Source organism: Phascolarctos cinereus, unplaced genomic scaffold (genome assembly GCF_003287225.1).
Source record: "Phascolarctos cinereus isolate Bilbo 61053 unplaced genomic scaffold, phaCin_HiC Scaffold_1;HRSCAF=81, whole genome shotgun sequence".
Taxonomy (NCBI): domain Eukaryota; kingdom Metazoa; phylum Chordata; class Mammalia; order Diprotodontia; family Phascolarctidae; genus Phascolarctos; species Phascolarctos cinereus.
In genome coordinates, this window is record NW_027555514.1 from 212,512,976 (window position 1) to 212,526,032 (window position 13,057).

At 36.1% G+C, this 13,057-nt stretch overlaps 1 protein-coding gene across 3 annotated transcripts in view; it reads left to right on the forward strand.

Moving 5' to 3' along the window:
• Positions 1-12,269, forward strand: part of LARP4 (La ribonucleoprotein 4) — a 55,598-nt gene extending 43,329 nt beyond the window's left edge. For all 3 annotated transcript variants that reach the window (XM_020966060.2, XM_020966062.2, XM_020966061.2), the window contains exons 14-16: positions 5,712-5,833; positions 6,312-6,483; positions 7,375-12,269. In XM_020966060.2, coding sequence (XP_020821719.1) covers positions 5,712-5,833; positions 6,312-6,483; positions 7,375-7,713 — 633 coding nt within the window. In that variant the 3' untranslated portion in view covers positions 7,714-12,269. The remainder of the gene's footprint in view (positions 1-5,711; positions 5,834-6,311; positions 6,484-7,374) is intronic.
• Positions 12,270-13,057: the final 788 nt, after the last annotated feature.

Consider the following 13,057-nt stretch of genomic DNA (forward strand, 5'->3'; position numbering starts at 1 on the left):
AACTAACACTTTTCTTAAATATGCATTTTGCAAAATGACTAAGAATGGCTAAAAGATTTTGTCTCTGGAATAAAATAAAGGGAAGCCCCAGCATTCTTCTTAGTATTATTTCTTTAGCCAGTTATATGAGATTGTACTGGCCAATATTTAAGTTATGCATATGCCGTCTGGCATAGCTGCCCTCTGAGTCAAGAAGACCTGGACAAGTCACTTAATCTCAGTGTCTCGGGCTGCCAGCTACCAGGAACGCCTTCCCCTAGTGAAATCATAGCTCTGTTCCAAAAAAATAAATATCCAAGTAATACTAAATTCCATTTTAATTAACCTTTTCAATTCCCTTTCTACAAAATGATCATTATTAATTTAGAGCTGGAAAAGTCTTTAGGGACCATCCTGTCCAGTCCTTTCATGTGACAGATGAGCATACTCAGGCCCACAGAGGTTAACTCAGTTGCCTGAGGTCACATAGAAAAGTGTCATGGGTAGGATTTGAACCCTGGTCTTCTAAGTCTAAAGCCAGTAGTCCTTAAACTACACACATTGCCTCTCCAACTAGATAGTTACTAATCTCACATCCCATCACTGGTGACCCTCTGGCATAGGTGCTACTGAGGAATTACATACGTACATGGGCAAAAAGAAGATTGATGTTCTGGTGCAGCAGTAAATGTTTCAATTACAAATACCTCCCACCAGGTTAACAGAAATGAACAAAAATTTAAATCGTACACAAATCAATCCTAGGAAAATCTGATAAACTAAGGAAGAAGTTGCTGTTTAGAATAACTCTGTGGTGAGTCCTCTGGAAAGCAAATAACCCCCAGCTTTTTGTTTTTCAGACAATGAAATATATAGTCATGCCTAGTTTCATTAACTGGTTCGGCAAAATAGCATAATGAGAACAGTTTAATTTCTTGGGTACAACTTCGTTGGTAGACTGGATAAATTATGTTAAAGTAGGAATCATTATCAGCTGTGAAACCTTAGATACCATTTCGTTAATACATTAACTCCCTGGATAAGGCAATTCTCTCTACTATTCCACGTTGGCACTTTCTCTGTAGCTTAAAATCCTCAGATTAAAGAGTGCCCAAGCACTACGTACATTCAGTATGTGTCAGAGGTGGGATTTAAACCAAAGTCTTCGGGGCTGTGAAGTTGACTTTCTATAGATTATACCATACTGCTGCTCTTGGTTATGATACACTGCCTATATAGATATCTAGGCCAACTTTAGCTTCCCCAGTCACATGATCAGATCTGTTAGTTAAAATATCATCAAAGTTCAGTAGTCAAGAGGCAGTTAGGTGGCGAAGTGGATAGAATACTGGCCCTGCATTCAGGAGGACCTGAGTTCGAATGCAGCCTCAAACACATAATACTTACTAGCTATGCGCAACATTCAAGCAGCCAACCATCATGAGGTCTAAGGGCAGGGAGGTACTTTGTCGCCAGAAGGGGTCTAATGCCAAGGGTAGGGGTAGGTAGGGTAATTGGATTCTGTGGTAGAATAGATAAAACAGGCTGTAGGAGTATGGTGAGGAAGTTCTGATCAGAAAAGAAGCATTTGAAATCTCAGATCTACAATAGCAAATGGAAAGGACACTGGATTTGGAATCATAAAATGTACAAATCCTGGCTCCCCTACTTCCAGGCATAGAGCATCTTCAACTTTTTTCAGGGTTGATGGATATTTTGATTTTGTAGTCGTCAATGCTGAAAGCACCACTTCGCATAAATATGTAGCGCAAAATGGCAGAAGTATGTTTAAGGCCATTTCAGAAATTGTCGGAAATTCTGTCCTAATCTGAGGCCAAAAATTCATTTAACGATTTTGTATGTACAGTAAAAACACTAGTGGCCCAGTTCCTACAGGTTCTCTCACCCTTCATCCCCTTTCCCTTTAGGGTTTTGTTTATTAGTTCTTATCATTACATCCTAGAGTCCATGTTTCCTTTTCTTATTACTGTTTTTCTTGTTGATTTATCTGTTTCTGTTCAAAGTTCTGGAGATTTCTTCCTGAAATCTTAGGTACTTTTGACTTTTTTTTTAACCCTTATTTTTCTTCTTACTCACTTCCTGTCTTCTCCCCTCAGATTGAGGTTTTCTTGGGGGTTGGATCTCAAATTGTCTCAGCATCCTCCCACACTGGGCAATTAATGGGTAATGGTTCACCAGCTTAGGTCTCTGCTTCATATGATTTGGGAGTAATGAGAACTGGCCCCAGCTGGAGCTGTGTTCTTCTCTCCTTCTGGCTCCTGACACTTAACGGTGTTCTGTCCTGGTACCTTTCCCATTCCCCTCCGTTCCTTGTTTCTCAGGCTTGGCACCAAAAGTTTAGAACTTGCTTTCCCCAATACCAGTAGCTCAGAGCTTTGCCATGCTGGTGCTTCTGGGTTACAGCCCATGGAAATCTTTTGCTACTAAAGGGCTGGTGAGCTGGCAAACTTCGTCCACCTGGAGACAGAGTCTTTGCAGCACTAAAAAGAGAGAGGGAATAGTAGTATGCAGCAGTGAGTTTTGATGTACCCCTCTCTCATGTCCTTGGGTGTGCTAGTGCAGCCTCCATGGCAGCAGCGTGTGAGGTGGGAGAGGGTTGCTAGGTAAGCTCAGAGTCAAGTGAGCTTCAGTTCCTTGGTTTAGGGGACCACTGGGGACTTTTCTTTTTTTAACCTGAGTGTCTTAGACCAGGGCTTCTTAAACTTTTTCCACTGGTGACCCCTTTTCACCCTAGAAATTTTTACTCGACCTTGCATATATAGGTAAACAAATCAAACTGATAATAAATCATGAAGAAATTTATTTCAAGGGGCAGCTAGGTGGTGCAGTGGGTAGAGCTCCAGCCTTGGAGTCAGGAGGACCTGACTCAGATACCTGACACTAGCTGTGTGACTCTGGGCAAGTCACTTAACCCCAATAGCTTCACCAAAAAAGAAAAAAAAATTTCGGAACAGTTTTTTGGAATACGTATAATTTTGCCATTTATTAAAAATGAAAGCAAATTTGCATACTAGTGTGATGAATGTGCTTGTTTATTTTTACATGAAGAATTAAATCTTGGCAGAATATTTAACTGCCAGGTGTAGCATATCTTCAACTTTTTTCAGGGTTGGTGGATATTTTGATTTTATAATCATCAATGCTGAGAACACCACTTTCGTGAAATATGGAGTACAGAATGGCAGAAGTATATTTAGGGCAATTTCAGAAATTGTTGGAAATTCTGTCCTAATCTCAAGCCAAAAATTTTATTTAACGATTTTGTATGTATGGTAAAAATACTGCAATTCATAACATACAGTAGTTTCACATCTGAGCCAAGGTGTTTTTGGTAGCGTTCATTAGCGTTGTGGGCGTGACAGCATCATTCTTCTCGGGGGCTTAAAATATCCCCATACTAGAATAAAGGTATCTTTCAACTTTGATTAGTTTCTTTTCCCCAAGTATAGAGAACTCTAATTAATGTAGTATAGTCATTGATAGCTTTGATTTCTTCCTCTGAAAACTGCTTATTCATAGCCTTTGATGATTTATATCACTTGGGGAATGGCTCTTGTTAATTTCACTCAATTCCCTATATGTTTTTAAGAAATGAGATCTTTATCAAAGAAACTTGCTGCAAAGATTTTTTCCCATTTTCCTGTTTTTACCCCAATTTTAGCTGCATTGGTTTTGTTAGTGCAAAAAAAATGAAATTTTATTTAATCAAAATAAACCGTTTTGCCTTGTGTGAACCTCTTTATCTCTTTTTTGATCATGAATTCTTCCCCTATCCATAGATCTGACAAATACTTCTTCTGTGCCCCACTAGTTTGTTTGTGATTTCAGCCTTTATGTTTAAATCATGAACCCATTTTGAATTTCTCAGTAGATGATATAAGTTGTTGGTCCCTGCCTACCTAAACTACTTTCAAGTTTTCCCAACAGTTTTATCAGGTAATGAGTTCTTGCCCCAGTAGCTGGATATTTGCATTTTTTATGTGCCTAATCTATTCCATTGATCACCCTCTTTATACCTAGTACTAAATTGTGTTGATGATTACAGCTAGGTAGTGTAGTTTAAGACTGGTACTGCTAGGCCCCTTATATTCTTGAACTTTTATTCTTCCAGATGAATTGATGTTTTAGTTCTCTAAAGTAATTCTCTGGTAGTTTGTTTGGTATGGCACTGAATAAATAAATTAATTAGTATTATCATTTTTGTTATTTTTATTATGTTGGTTTGGCCTGCTCATGAGCAATTAATGTTTCTCCAGTGATTTAGATCTGTCTAAATTAGTCTTTGTATGAAGAGTGTTTGCAATTGTGTTCTTATATTTCCTGTCTGTTTCTTGACAAGTACACTCACAAGTATTTTATATTATCTATATTTTAAATAAAATTTCTCTTTATATCTCTTCCTGCTTGGTTTTGTTGGTAATATGCAAACATGCTCATGATTTGTGTGGGTTTATAACTTGCAGTTCTAATGCAGCATTGAATAGTAATGGTGATAAAGGACATCTTTGATTAGTACAGTATGTAATGCAGTAACCAGACCTCACAGTGAAGCCATGAACTTTGCTTTTCAGAGCCTCAGTTTCTTCATAAGATCTCAGTGGTAAACTAATGTCATGATTTTGTAAATCCTGCTTTAACATAATTTGGCTACTTGACCAATATGAAAGTTCCTGTGAAACTAACTATTCTCATTTATATCATTTTGCCTCACTTTTTGAATCAGTTAATGAAATGCTTTTATAAATAGGTTTGAGTTTTTGGTTTTTTGACTTTGGAAAAAACAAATCTAGTGGTGGTTTATTTGCTTTCCCAATAATGTGGTTCCTTTAAATAACAACCTCTTAGTTGAATGTTATCAATCAGACCGACTTGTGTACAATGTAATTTTTGGGGGGGTGAGGCAAATGGGGTTAAGTGACTTGCCCAGAGTCACACAGCTAGTGACTGTTATGTGTCTGAGGTCAGATTTGAACTCAGGCCCTCCTGACTCCAGAGCTAGTGCTCTATCCACTGCGCCACCTAGCTGCCCTACAATATAAATTTTTTGTTCATTTCCAGCAACCTCCTATCTTACAGGGTGGTACTTATAGTTGAACATTACTATGCTACAAAACATTTCGCCTTTTACTTTTGACTACATGTTTTATTTAATTCTTTACTAACACCTGTGCCCAAGGGTCACCCATGATAGGATATGAAACTAGTTAGTAACTGGCCATTTTACATTGGGGTATTTAAAAACATTAGGTAAAGTGGAGTTTAGAATTACTTGGATTTTTTCCATCGATGCTATATCAATCCTTTATAGAAAAAAAAATAGTGGAATGTTGATCAGACATTTCATTAACGAATATTTTATACAACTTGAGTTTCCTTGCAAAGTTGGTAAATAATCAGATCCTTTTCTTTCTCCTTGTCCTGTTGCCTAGCCGTCATTATATTGACTTCATTTAATATTCATTTTAAATAGATTTCTAAAGCAGTATAAATCAGTAATTGAAGTTTTAAATTTATATTCTCCATTAGTGCCAAAATCTTTTTCCAAAAAGTTTTTATTCTTTTCTGTTTTATCATTTGTTGTTATGAAACCTTATAATTGTCCCACTATTTTCTTTTTCACTGATTGAGGGATAATGGGGTCCTTGATGAGGAATATGTAATAAACAAGTTCCAATATCACTTTGTACTTTTGATTCTGTATTTCCTTTAAGGAGAACAAAGAGCTGCCAGCCAGTTGCCCAGCCTCTGCTGAGGACAGACAGACAGACAGCAATGCCCAGCTGCCAAGCTTGAGTGCAAGTTCTCCAAATACAGCTGATAGTCCTGTGTTAAGGTACAAAATGAAGAAGAGTCTGTGTTTTTTAAAGAAAATGTTGGGAATTTCACTTGGAGGGATGTAATAACAGTCATGAAAATCCTGATTTTGGAGTCAGGAGTGAAGTATTCTAGTCCTAGCTTTGCTTTAATTAGGTGTGTGTCCTTGACATTCAAAGTCTGAAATTGTAAAATGAGGGCACTGGGCTTGGTGATATATGAGGTCCAATCCCTTCCAGTTTCAACATTCTATGAAAATATTACAGTTGAAACAGAGGAAAGAAAAGGGAGAAATGTTTATTTCTTGTAAAAATCTGGGTTAAGATTGAAAAGCTCTTTTTCTCTCAGTTTTCTTATTTTATGGAAATTCTTAAATATTCTAAGCATTTACAATGTTAGGATTGCCTCTGATCTTTCCTATTAATAGTGCTTATTAGGCCAGTGAGCTTTTCATTATTTTCATAAAGCCCTGTCAAGCTCTTCCTTTTTTTTATTAGCACAACTCAGCAGGATAAAAATCTTGTGGAGGTTTGCCCTACCCAGAAGAATGTTTCCGACCAGACAACTCCAGTTTTACCATCTTGTTCCACTAATGCTGCAAAACCACCGAGGATAAACACCGTCCCACCTTGTAGTAATGTAAATATGGCCACAGCTGTTGTTGTACAGGTAAGACAGTTTCATTCGCAAGAGTATTGATATGAGACTTTTAGGCTGACATTAAATTCCACAGTTTTTGAGTATCTACTAGGTTATGCTAAGCACTATGTGGGGAAAGTGCCTTTCTTTACCCCACAACCCCAGAACTAAGACAACCCCTTGTTAAGTTCAAGGAGCAGGTTACTTGGGAACAAAGGATCCAGAATGAAACTCATTCTACCAGCTCACATACCAAAACTTCTTCATAACAGAGGTATATTGTACTTTAAATCATTGCTTAGTAATGAGAACAGAGGAATAGTTCTGTTTCTGAGTTTCTTAATTTAGTTGCTTTGGCTATTGCTCTTATGTAATTGAAGATTTCTTAGCCAGATCATAGTGAATCTTGCACTACTTAGTGTATTGGCAGCATTGACTTAAAGTAAATTTGGTGGTGTTGACTTTCCTAAAATAGAGGGTTTCAGCCACAAATTTCAAAGATTTACCATATTCTTTGTAGGTATACTAAGAAGAATTGAGATTGAAACTTTCCACCTATAATCCCCACCGTTCTTAATAGAGTCTGTCTTTTGCCCTCAGATTTCCCTTTGTAAACATAAAATAGTGTGGAAGCAGCTTCCCTGGATCCATCTCTTTCACCTGTACAATAAATAACAACTGTTCTTTGCTATTTCCTTGCTATCCCAGTTTCTCATTCTCTCCCTTCTATAATAATAACTGATCTTCAGGATGAGGCATATAAAGCCCTAGATGACCCCCAGGCCAAACTCTGTGTAAAACCTCCCTGGAGCCATCCAATTTGGAGGGTTATATTCATCTTTGTTGTTAATTTTAGTTCATTTGGTACTGTTTATAAGAGTGTATAGCATATAAACTTTTTTTTTTTTGGTCACCTTAAAGGAGCCTCGGAAGTTAAGTTATGCCGAAGTTTGCCAGAAGCCCCCTAAGGAGCCTCCTTCAGTCTCCGTGCAGCCACTACGAGAGCTTCGTTCCAATGTTGTGTCCCCTGCCAAAAATGAAGAGAATGGTGTTCCTGAGAAATCACATGAAAAGTCACATGAAAAGCCAGAAGGAAGGGCCAGTAAGGATTATCCTGGCTTCCGTGGTAATACGACTCCCAGAGGTGCAGCTGGAAAAATCAGGGAACAGAGACGCCAGTTTGGCCACAGGTCTTCACCTCAGGGAGTAACTCGGCGTAATGGCAAAGAGCAGTATGTGCCACCCAGATCACCAAAGTAAAAAACAAAGAAAAAAACTGTTCAAAACTCCTATCTCTTTCATTTAAACTTGAACTGTGGAATGATTAATGAGCTTTGTTGGAGGGGAAGGGGGTATAGCCAGGAAGGAGAGAGGAGAGAAAGTATGGCCGGAACCGTTGTGGATCTTTGGAATTTGTGAAAAGTGGAATCCCAGAATTTCATCTCTAAAGTGATTTTAAAATGCTGGAGGATTCCAATCAGTATAAATATATATATATATATATAAATATTATAATTTTTGTATTTTTGTTTGTCTTTAATTTGCAAGGTTTCCTGCCTGAAATTAATTTTGGGGGTTGAAAATTAGCTGGAAAAATGCATATTTACATGTCCTTCAGTATAGGAGGTGAGGAAGTGAAAGAAAAATATTTTTTGACAAAGCATTTCTGTAAAATTAGAAATTACTTTTTTTAATCTATTTAAAGTTAGGCTTGTAGAATGCTGTCTTTGCCTATATGGCCTTGTGTTGCAAATCAGATCATTGGCTGGTGTGCTTGGTTTGTGTGTGTTTGCGTGTATGTGCCAGAATGACAGAGTGCAGCCAATTCTGTTATGTCATAACTTAGTAACTGATTTAAAAACTGAATGTACTACTTAAGTAGAATTTTTTTCCAGCTTGAAATTTAGTCTGTCTTTTGACCTTACTAATATTTCATTCAATAAGCTTTTTAACTGAATTTACTGGAGATCTGATTGTAGGTCAGAATAAGTTTGAAGCTCAAGGAAATGGGGGGAAAAAAAGCAAATAAATATAAAACTTGGTCTTGGACCTGTGCTTTCAGGTCTGGTAGACTGTAGGGGTTAAAACTGCCCTATTTTCTTTTCCCAATAAGAGGAAACATAACATCTTTTCATTTTTGTTGCTTCAGTGTTGTTCTCTGTGCATCCTCTCCCCGACCTATGATAGACCTGTGTGTGTTTCTCATTGCATTAGACAGGTCTAGTAAGATCTTCCTATAGGTGTGTTCTAAATGTGGCTTCTGAAATAAGTGTTGTTCATTACTTTACTTATGTTCAAGTATTCAAATACTTAGGATCCAGGTTGGAAGGGCAGGCTGCCCCTACAGTAATTTGTGTTAGTGCTAAAGATAAGACTTTGTAACTAATTCTTTAAAGTGTTAAGTACTGTAGAAGTCAAATTTTTATAATTTGGGGGGAACTTTTCTGTTTACAGTGCATATAATGCCTGCGTCTTCTTTTTCCCTTAAAAATGTTTTTGGTTTTTTTGTTCTTGTTTTTCCCGGAATTAACTCTGACATACATCGGAAGGTCATAAAATTTTTAAGTTTTTGAGGAAAGGCTGAGGAAGAAAGGTAGTTTAAAAAAATAACCTGTGTTAGGTTCTCATTGTCTACATTTGCAGCTCTGTTGTTGTACATTTAACAGATGGATGAGTTTATGTGCTAGTAATTACAGGAAACGACTGAAATAGAAAATAAAAAAAAACCATGTTGCATTAATCTGCTAAGTCAGACCCCAAGTTCAAAGTTCTGTATAAAAGGTTTTTTCTTTTTAGGAATAGTTTTCAAAAGTAAGAATTGTACCTTTTTCAGTGAATTGCAAATGTACAAATTGAAATTGTAAATTGTAAACACTGGAAAGCACTGTTGTGACATATACAGTAATCATCTTAGTAATATATACTAGTGATGACATTAGAATGAATGTAAGTGGAGGTTAAATTACATTACTGTGAAACTTTTCATTTTTCAACTTTAGCCGGTTAACCTTTGGAAATTCTTATTTAGTAGGTAACTGTTAACAAATCACTTTAAAAACACTGCACATCTTTTTTTTCCCCTACATATACATATACATACATCCATATGTATGTATATGTATATGCCAGAGTTGTCATTTCTTTGTAACTTATTCAGCTTGGCAATTGCTTTTGATTTAACGGCTTGATAATTCTGTATAATATATTTATGCAGTTTAAGACTGTTCATTTCTACATATAATTTCAAAAATCATTCACTAAAACATACAATAAAACTACCTTGCTGAGTTTAGGGGAAGTTTTAGGTTCTTTTTGAAAGAAAAAAATTAGTGATAATCACTGATCACATCTATGGTAAAAATGCTTAATCAGTTTACTTAGATAATGCTGCATTTGGTGGAAATGGCAAAGAAATGGCAAACATTTAAAAGTGTTAACACTGTGAACTGCATTGAGTTTCAGACAATAAACATTTTACAAAATCATTTGATAATCTAGATTATAAACTTAATTATTGCACTCAAACTGAAAAATAACCTTTACAAAATATTCACAGATTTAGGCTTGCCAGTATGCTGTGTATGGATTGTTAAGTTAAAAACATGTATTAGTCCTTAAAAAGCCACCTAATTTCTAAAAATTTCAGATGTCCTAATTCTGACAAATGGAAATAACTTATTTTGAGGAACGCAAGTTGGTGAGGCAAATGTGTTGAGTCTTGCTTTATTCATTGGTTTTGTCTTGTACAATTAATTCTAACCAGCAGAGGGATTGGATGTTAGGGAGTGCTTGCATTTGATCAAAAGAGAGCACTTCAGCATTTTGGACTATCATAAAATATAAGCCTTTATGGGATTTTCTTTTAAAATCTATTTTATTGCAGCTTCTTAGAGCAGTGAGTACCTTTTATAGTGAGGTACTAAGAAACTATGTGTAGCCTTTATTTCACAGCAGCAAATTAAAGTTTCTGTACCAGGTGATGCCTGTTAAATGTGTGAAGCTGTTGATTTTTTTTTACAGCATTATTCTATAACTGATAAATTAAGGGAATTCACCATATTTTTTTGATTCTTGGATATAAGAACATAAATCTTAAATTCATTCCCCTTCTCACCCATATATCCCATTTTCTTTCTTTTTGGGGGGGGAGGGTAAAACGTAAATACAAACTGCTGTGAAAATTGTAAATCTTTGTGTGACCATGAATTTACTCCTTGCAGTACTTGTTGCATGAAGTGCACATAGCATAGGTTGACTGAAGTAAGCTATCTTCATATTCTCCAAATGCTCATGCAAGTTCCTCACCTTTCATTTTGCCTCCTTTCCTTTAAAAAGGAATGGAGACAGTTCAAAATTTCTGTGTTTTTTTAGTCTTGCCCATTTCAGTTTCCTTAAACACCTACAGTTTTTCCTCTAGCAAAGACAATTTCAGTTTTTAGCAAATTTCAACACTGGTTTTCAAAATAGTTGCCCAGGGATCTAATGGCTAAATAATTTCCCCTATTCAGTCTTTGAAGGAAGACTAGATTGTTCAGGGGTTTTTGTTTTTGTTTTGTGTTATGTGCTAAATTTGCATGTGAACAAATGTTAGCATATAAATTTCTAATTACTCTGATTCCTAAAATTAAGGTAGTTTGAGTGTATTGTCTTACATTCCTTTTTTTTGTTTTGTTAAAAAAGTAACCAAGTTCGCTTGGTGAAAGGTTTAAAGGTGCAGTTTTAGCACTGGAGATAGATGCATAAAGCAACCCATTGTAACTATTGGAAAGGAGGAATAGGAAGGATGTTGCTGGAACAGAATAGTATTTAAAAGTAATACATTACTGTAGTATTCTCAGTTACAGCCTTACAGCTTTGTCAGCTTCATTATCCACTGGTTTTACTGTCTGACATACATGAGCATTCACCTGGGTTATATCTGTAACGTTTGTGCTGGCATGTTATACAAATGGGTAAAATGCACCATTTTATTAAAGACAAGATGCAACAGAAATACCCATAGGGGAGAAATTGCCTCTAATAGGTTTTTATAAATTCATAATATACGACAGATATGCAATAGATCTTTTTTGGGATTTTTTAATATGTATTTCCTTGTAACCTGGTTGCCATTAATATAAATACCTTATGCTTTATTGTGTATGTTATATGTAGTCTGGGCTTCCTTTAAGAAGGTACATAGTAGTTTCTGTTTTGATTAACTCTGAATTTGGACACTTTAGGAGTTCCATTAAAAAAAAAAGATTTGTTTTAATATGTACTTGGGAGTAAATCCATTCTGAAAATTCATCTGATCATTAACCTGTTAACAATTTAAAATTGTATATTGAAGAACTGAAGACTTTTTAAAATAGCTCTTCAATTACAGATCATTTCCAAAAATGCAACTTTTCAGTTTATTGAACTCAAAGTTGATGAATACATATCTATATGTACACACACGTATGTTTACATGTATAGATACATACATATATGTATTTCCATATATATATATGTGTGTGTGTGTGTGTGTGCCCATCAACATTCTCCTCAAATGATTCAGACTTCCCTTGGCATTCACATCTCTTAACAAAATGGTGGAAAGGGGCTTGGGGGGAAAAAAACAACCAAGTATTTGGCTTTCTACTTTGTCCATTGCTCTGGTTTATTCCTGTTGTCAAGACTGTCCAAAACAATATGGTGTGACATAGGCTCATGCTTTAAATGTTAAATTGATTACATCCATGTATTTGTATTTTTGTTTTTGACATTGCCAAGGTGCTATGGGAAATTAAAATAACACAAAATTAGAAAAAAATAAAGCTGATTTAAAAACAGGACTGGTTTCCTTTTTTGCAGTGTTAATATTCATCTCTCCATACTTCTCATTGCTTAATAATTCTCAGTGTACTTAGTTGCCACCAGTTAAGTATGTCATGAAGGGCCAGGCAGTGTCACTCATTGCACATTACAGAAAAGGAAATGTGACCACTTTAACCATTCCTCCCTTTCTTCCCCAAATAAAGCCCTTTAACGTGACTAAAAATATTTGCTAATTGAGTTGTGGAGGACCCAAGATGTAAAGTGATATATAGAGATAAATATCCTTAGTAGTGAATTATTTGGCATACCTTTAATGTGAAACTGCTGTGTTCTAGCCATTATTATTGAAGGGGGTGGTCCCTAATGGGTTTTGTGACCCTACACCAAAGCACTTTGACCAGGTTCTCCTTTCCTGCCCATTTTCTCCATTGACTTTTATAAAATTAAAACCAAGTAGTATAATGTGGTGAAAAGAACACTACACATAAGAATTTAGGTGACCAGGAGACCAAACCACCAACATAACTTCAGTTAGTCACATAAAGATCATTATGACCAGTTTTCTAATCTGCAAAAGGTGTGTCTAAATAGAATTTAGTGCCAGGCTGGAGGGAATCGGGAGAATTTTAATGTCAGGTAGTGTGGCATAGTTGAAAGGCTAGATTTGGAATCAGGATTTGGATTTGAGTCCCAGGCTTTCCACTTAACACTTGTGACCTTGGTGAAACTCGGCCTGAGTTTCCTCATCTGAGAAAATCAGAAAATAGAATAGGCCAGGTTAAATGACCTCAGAAAGTCATAT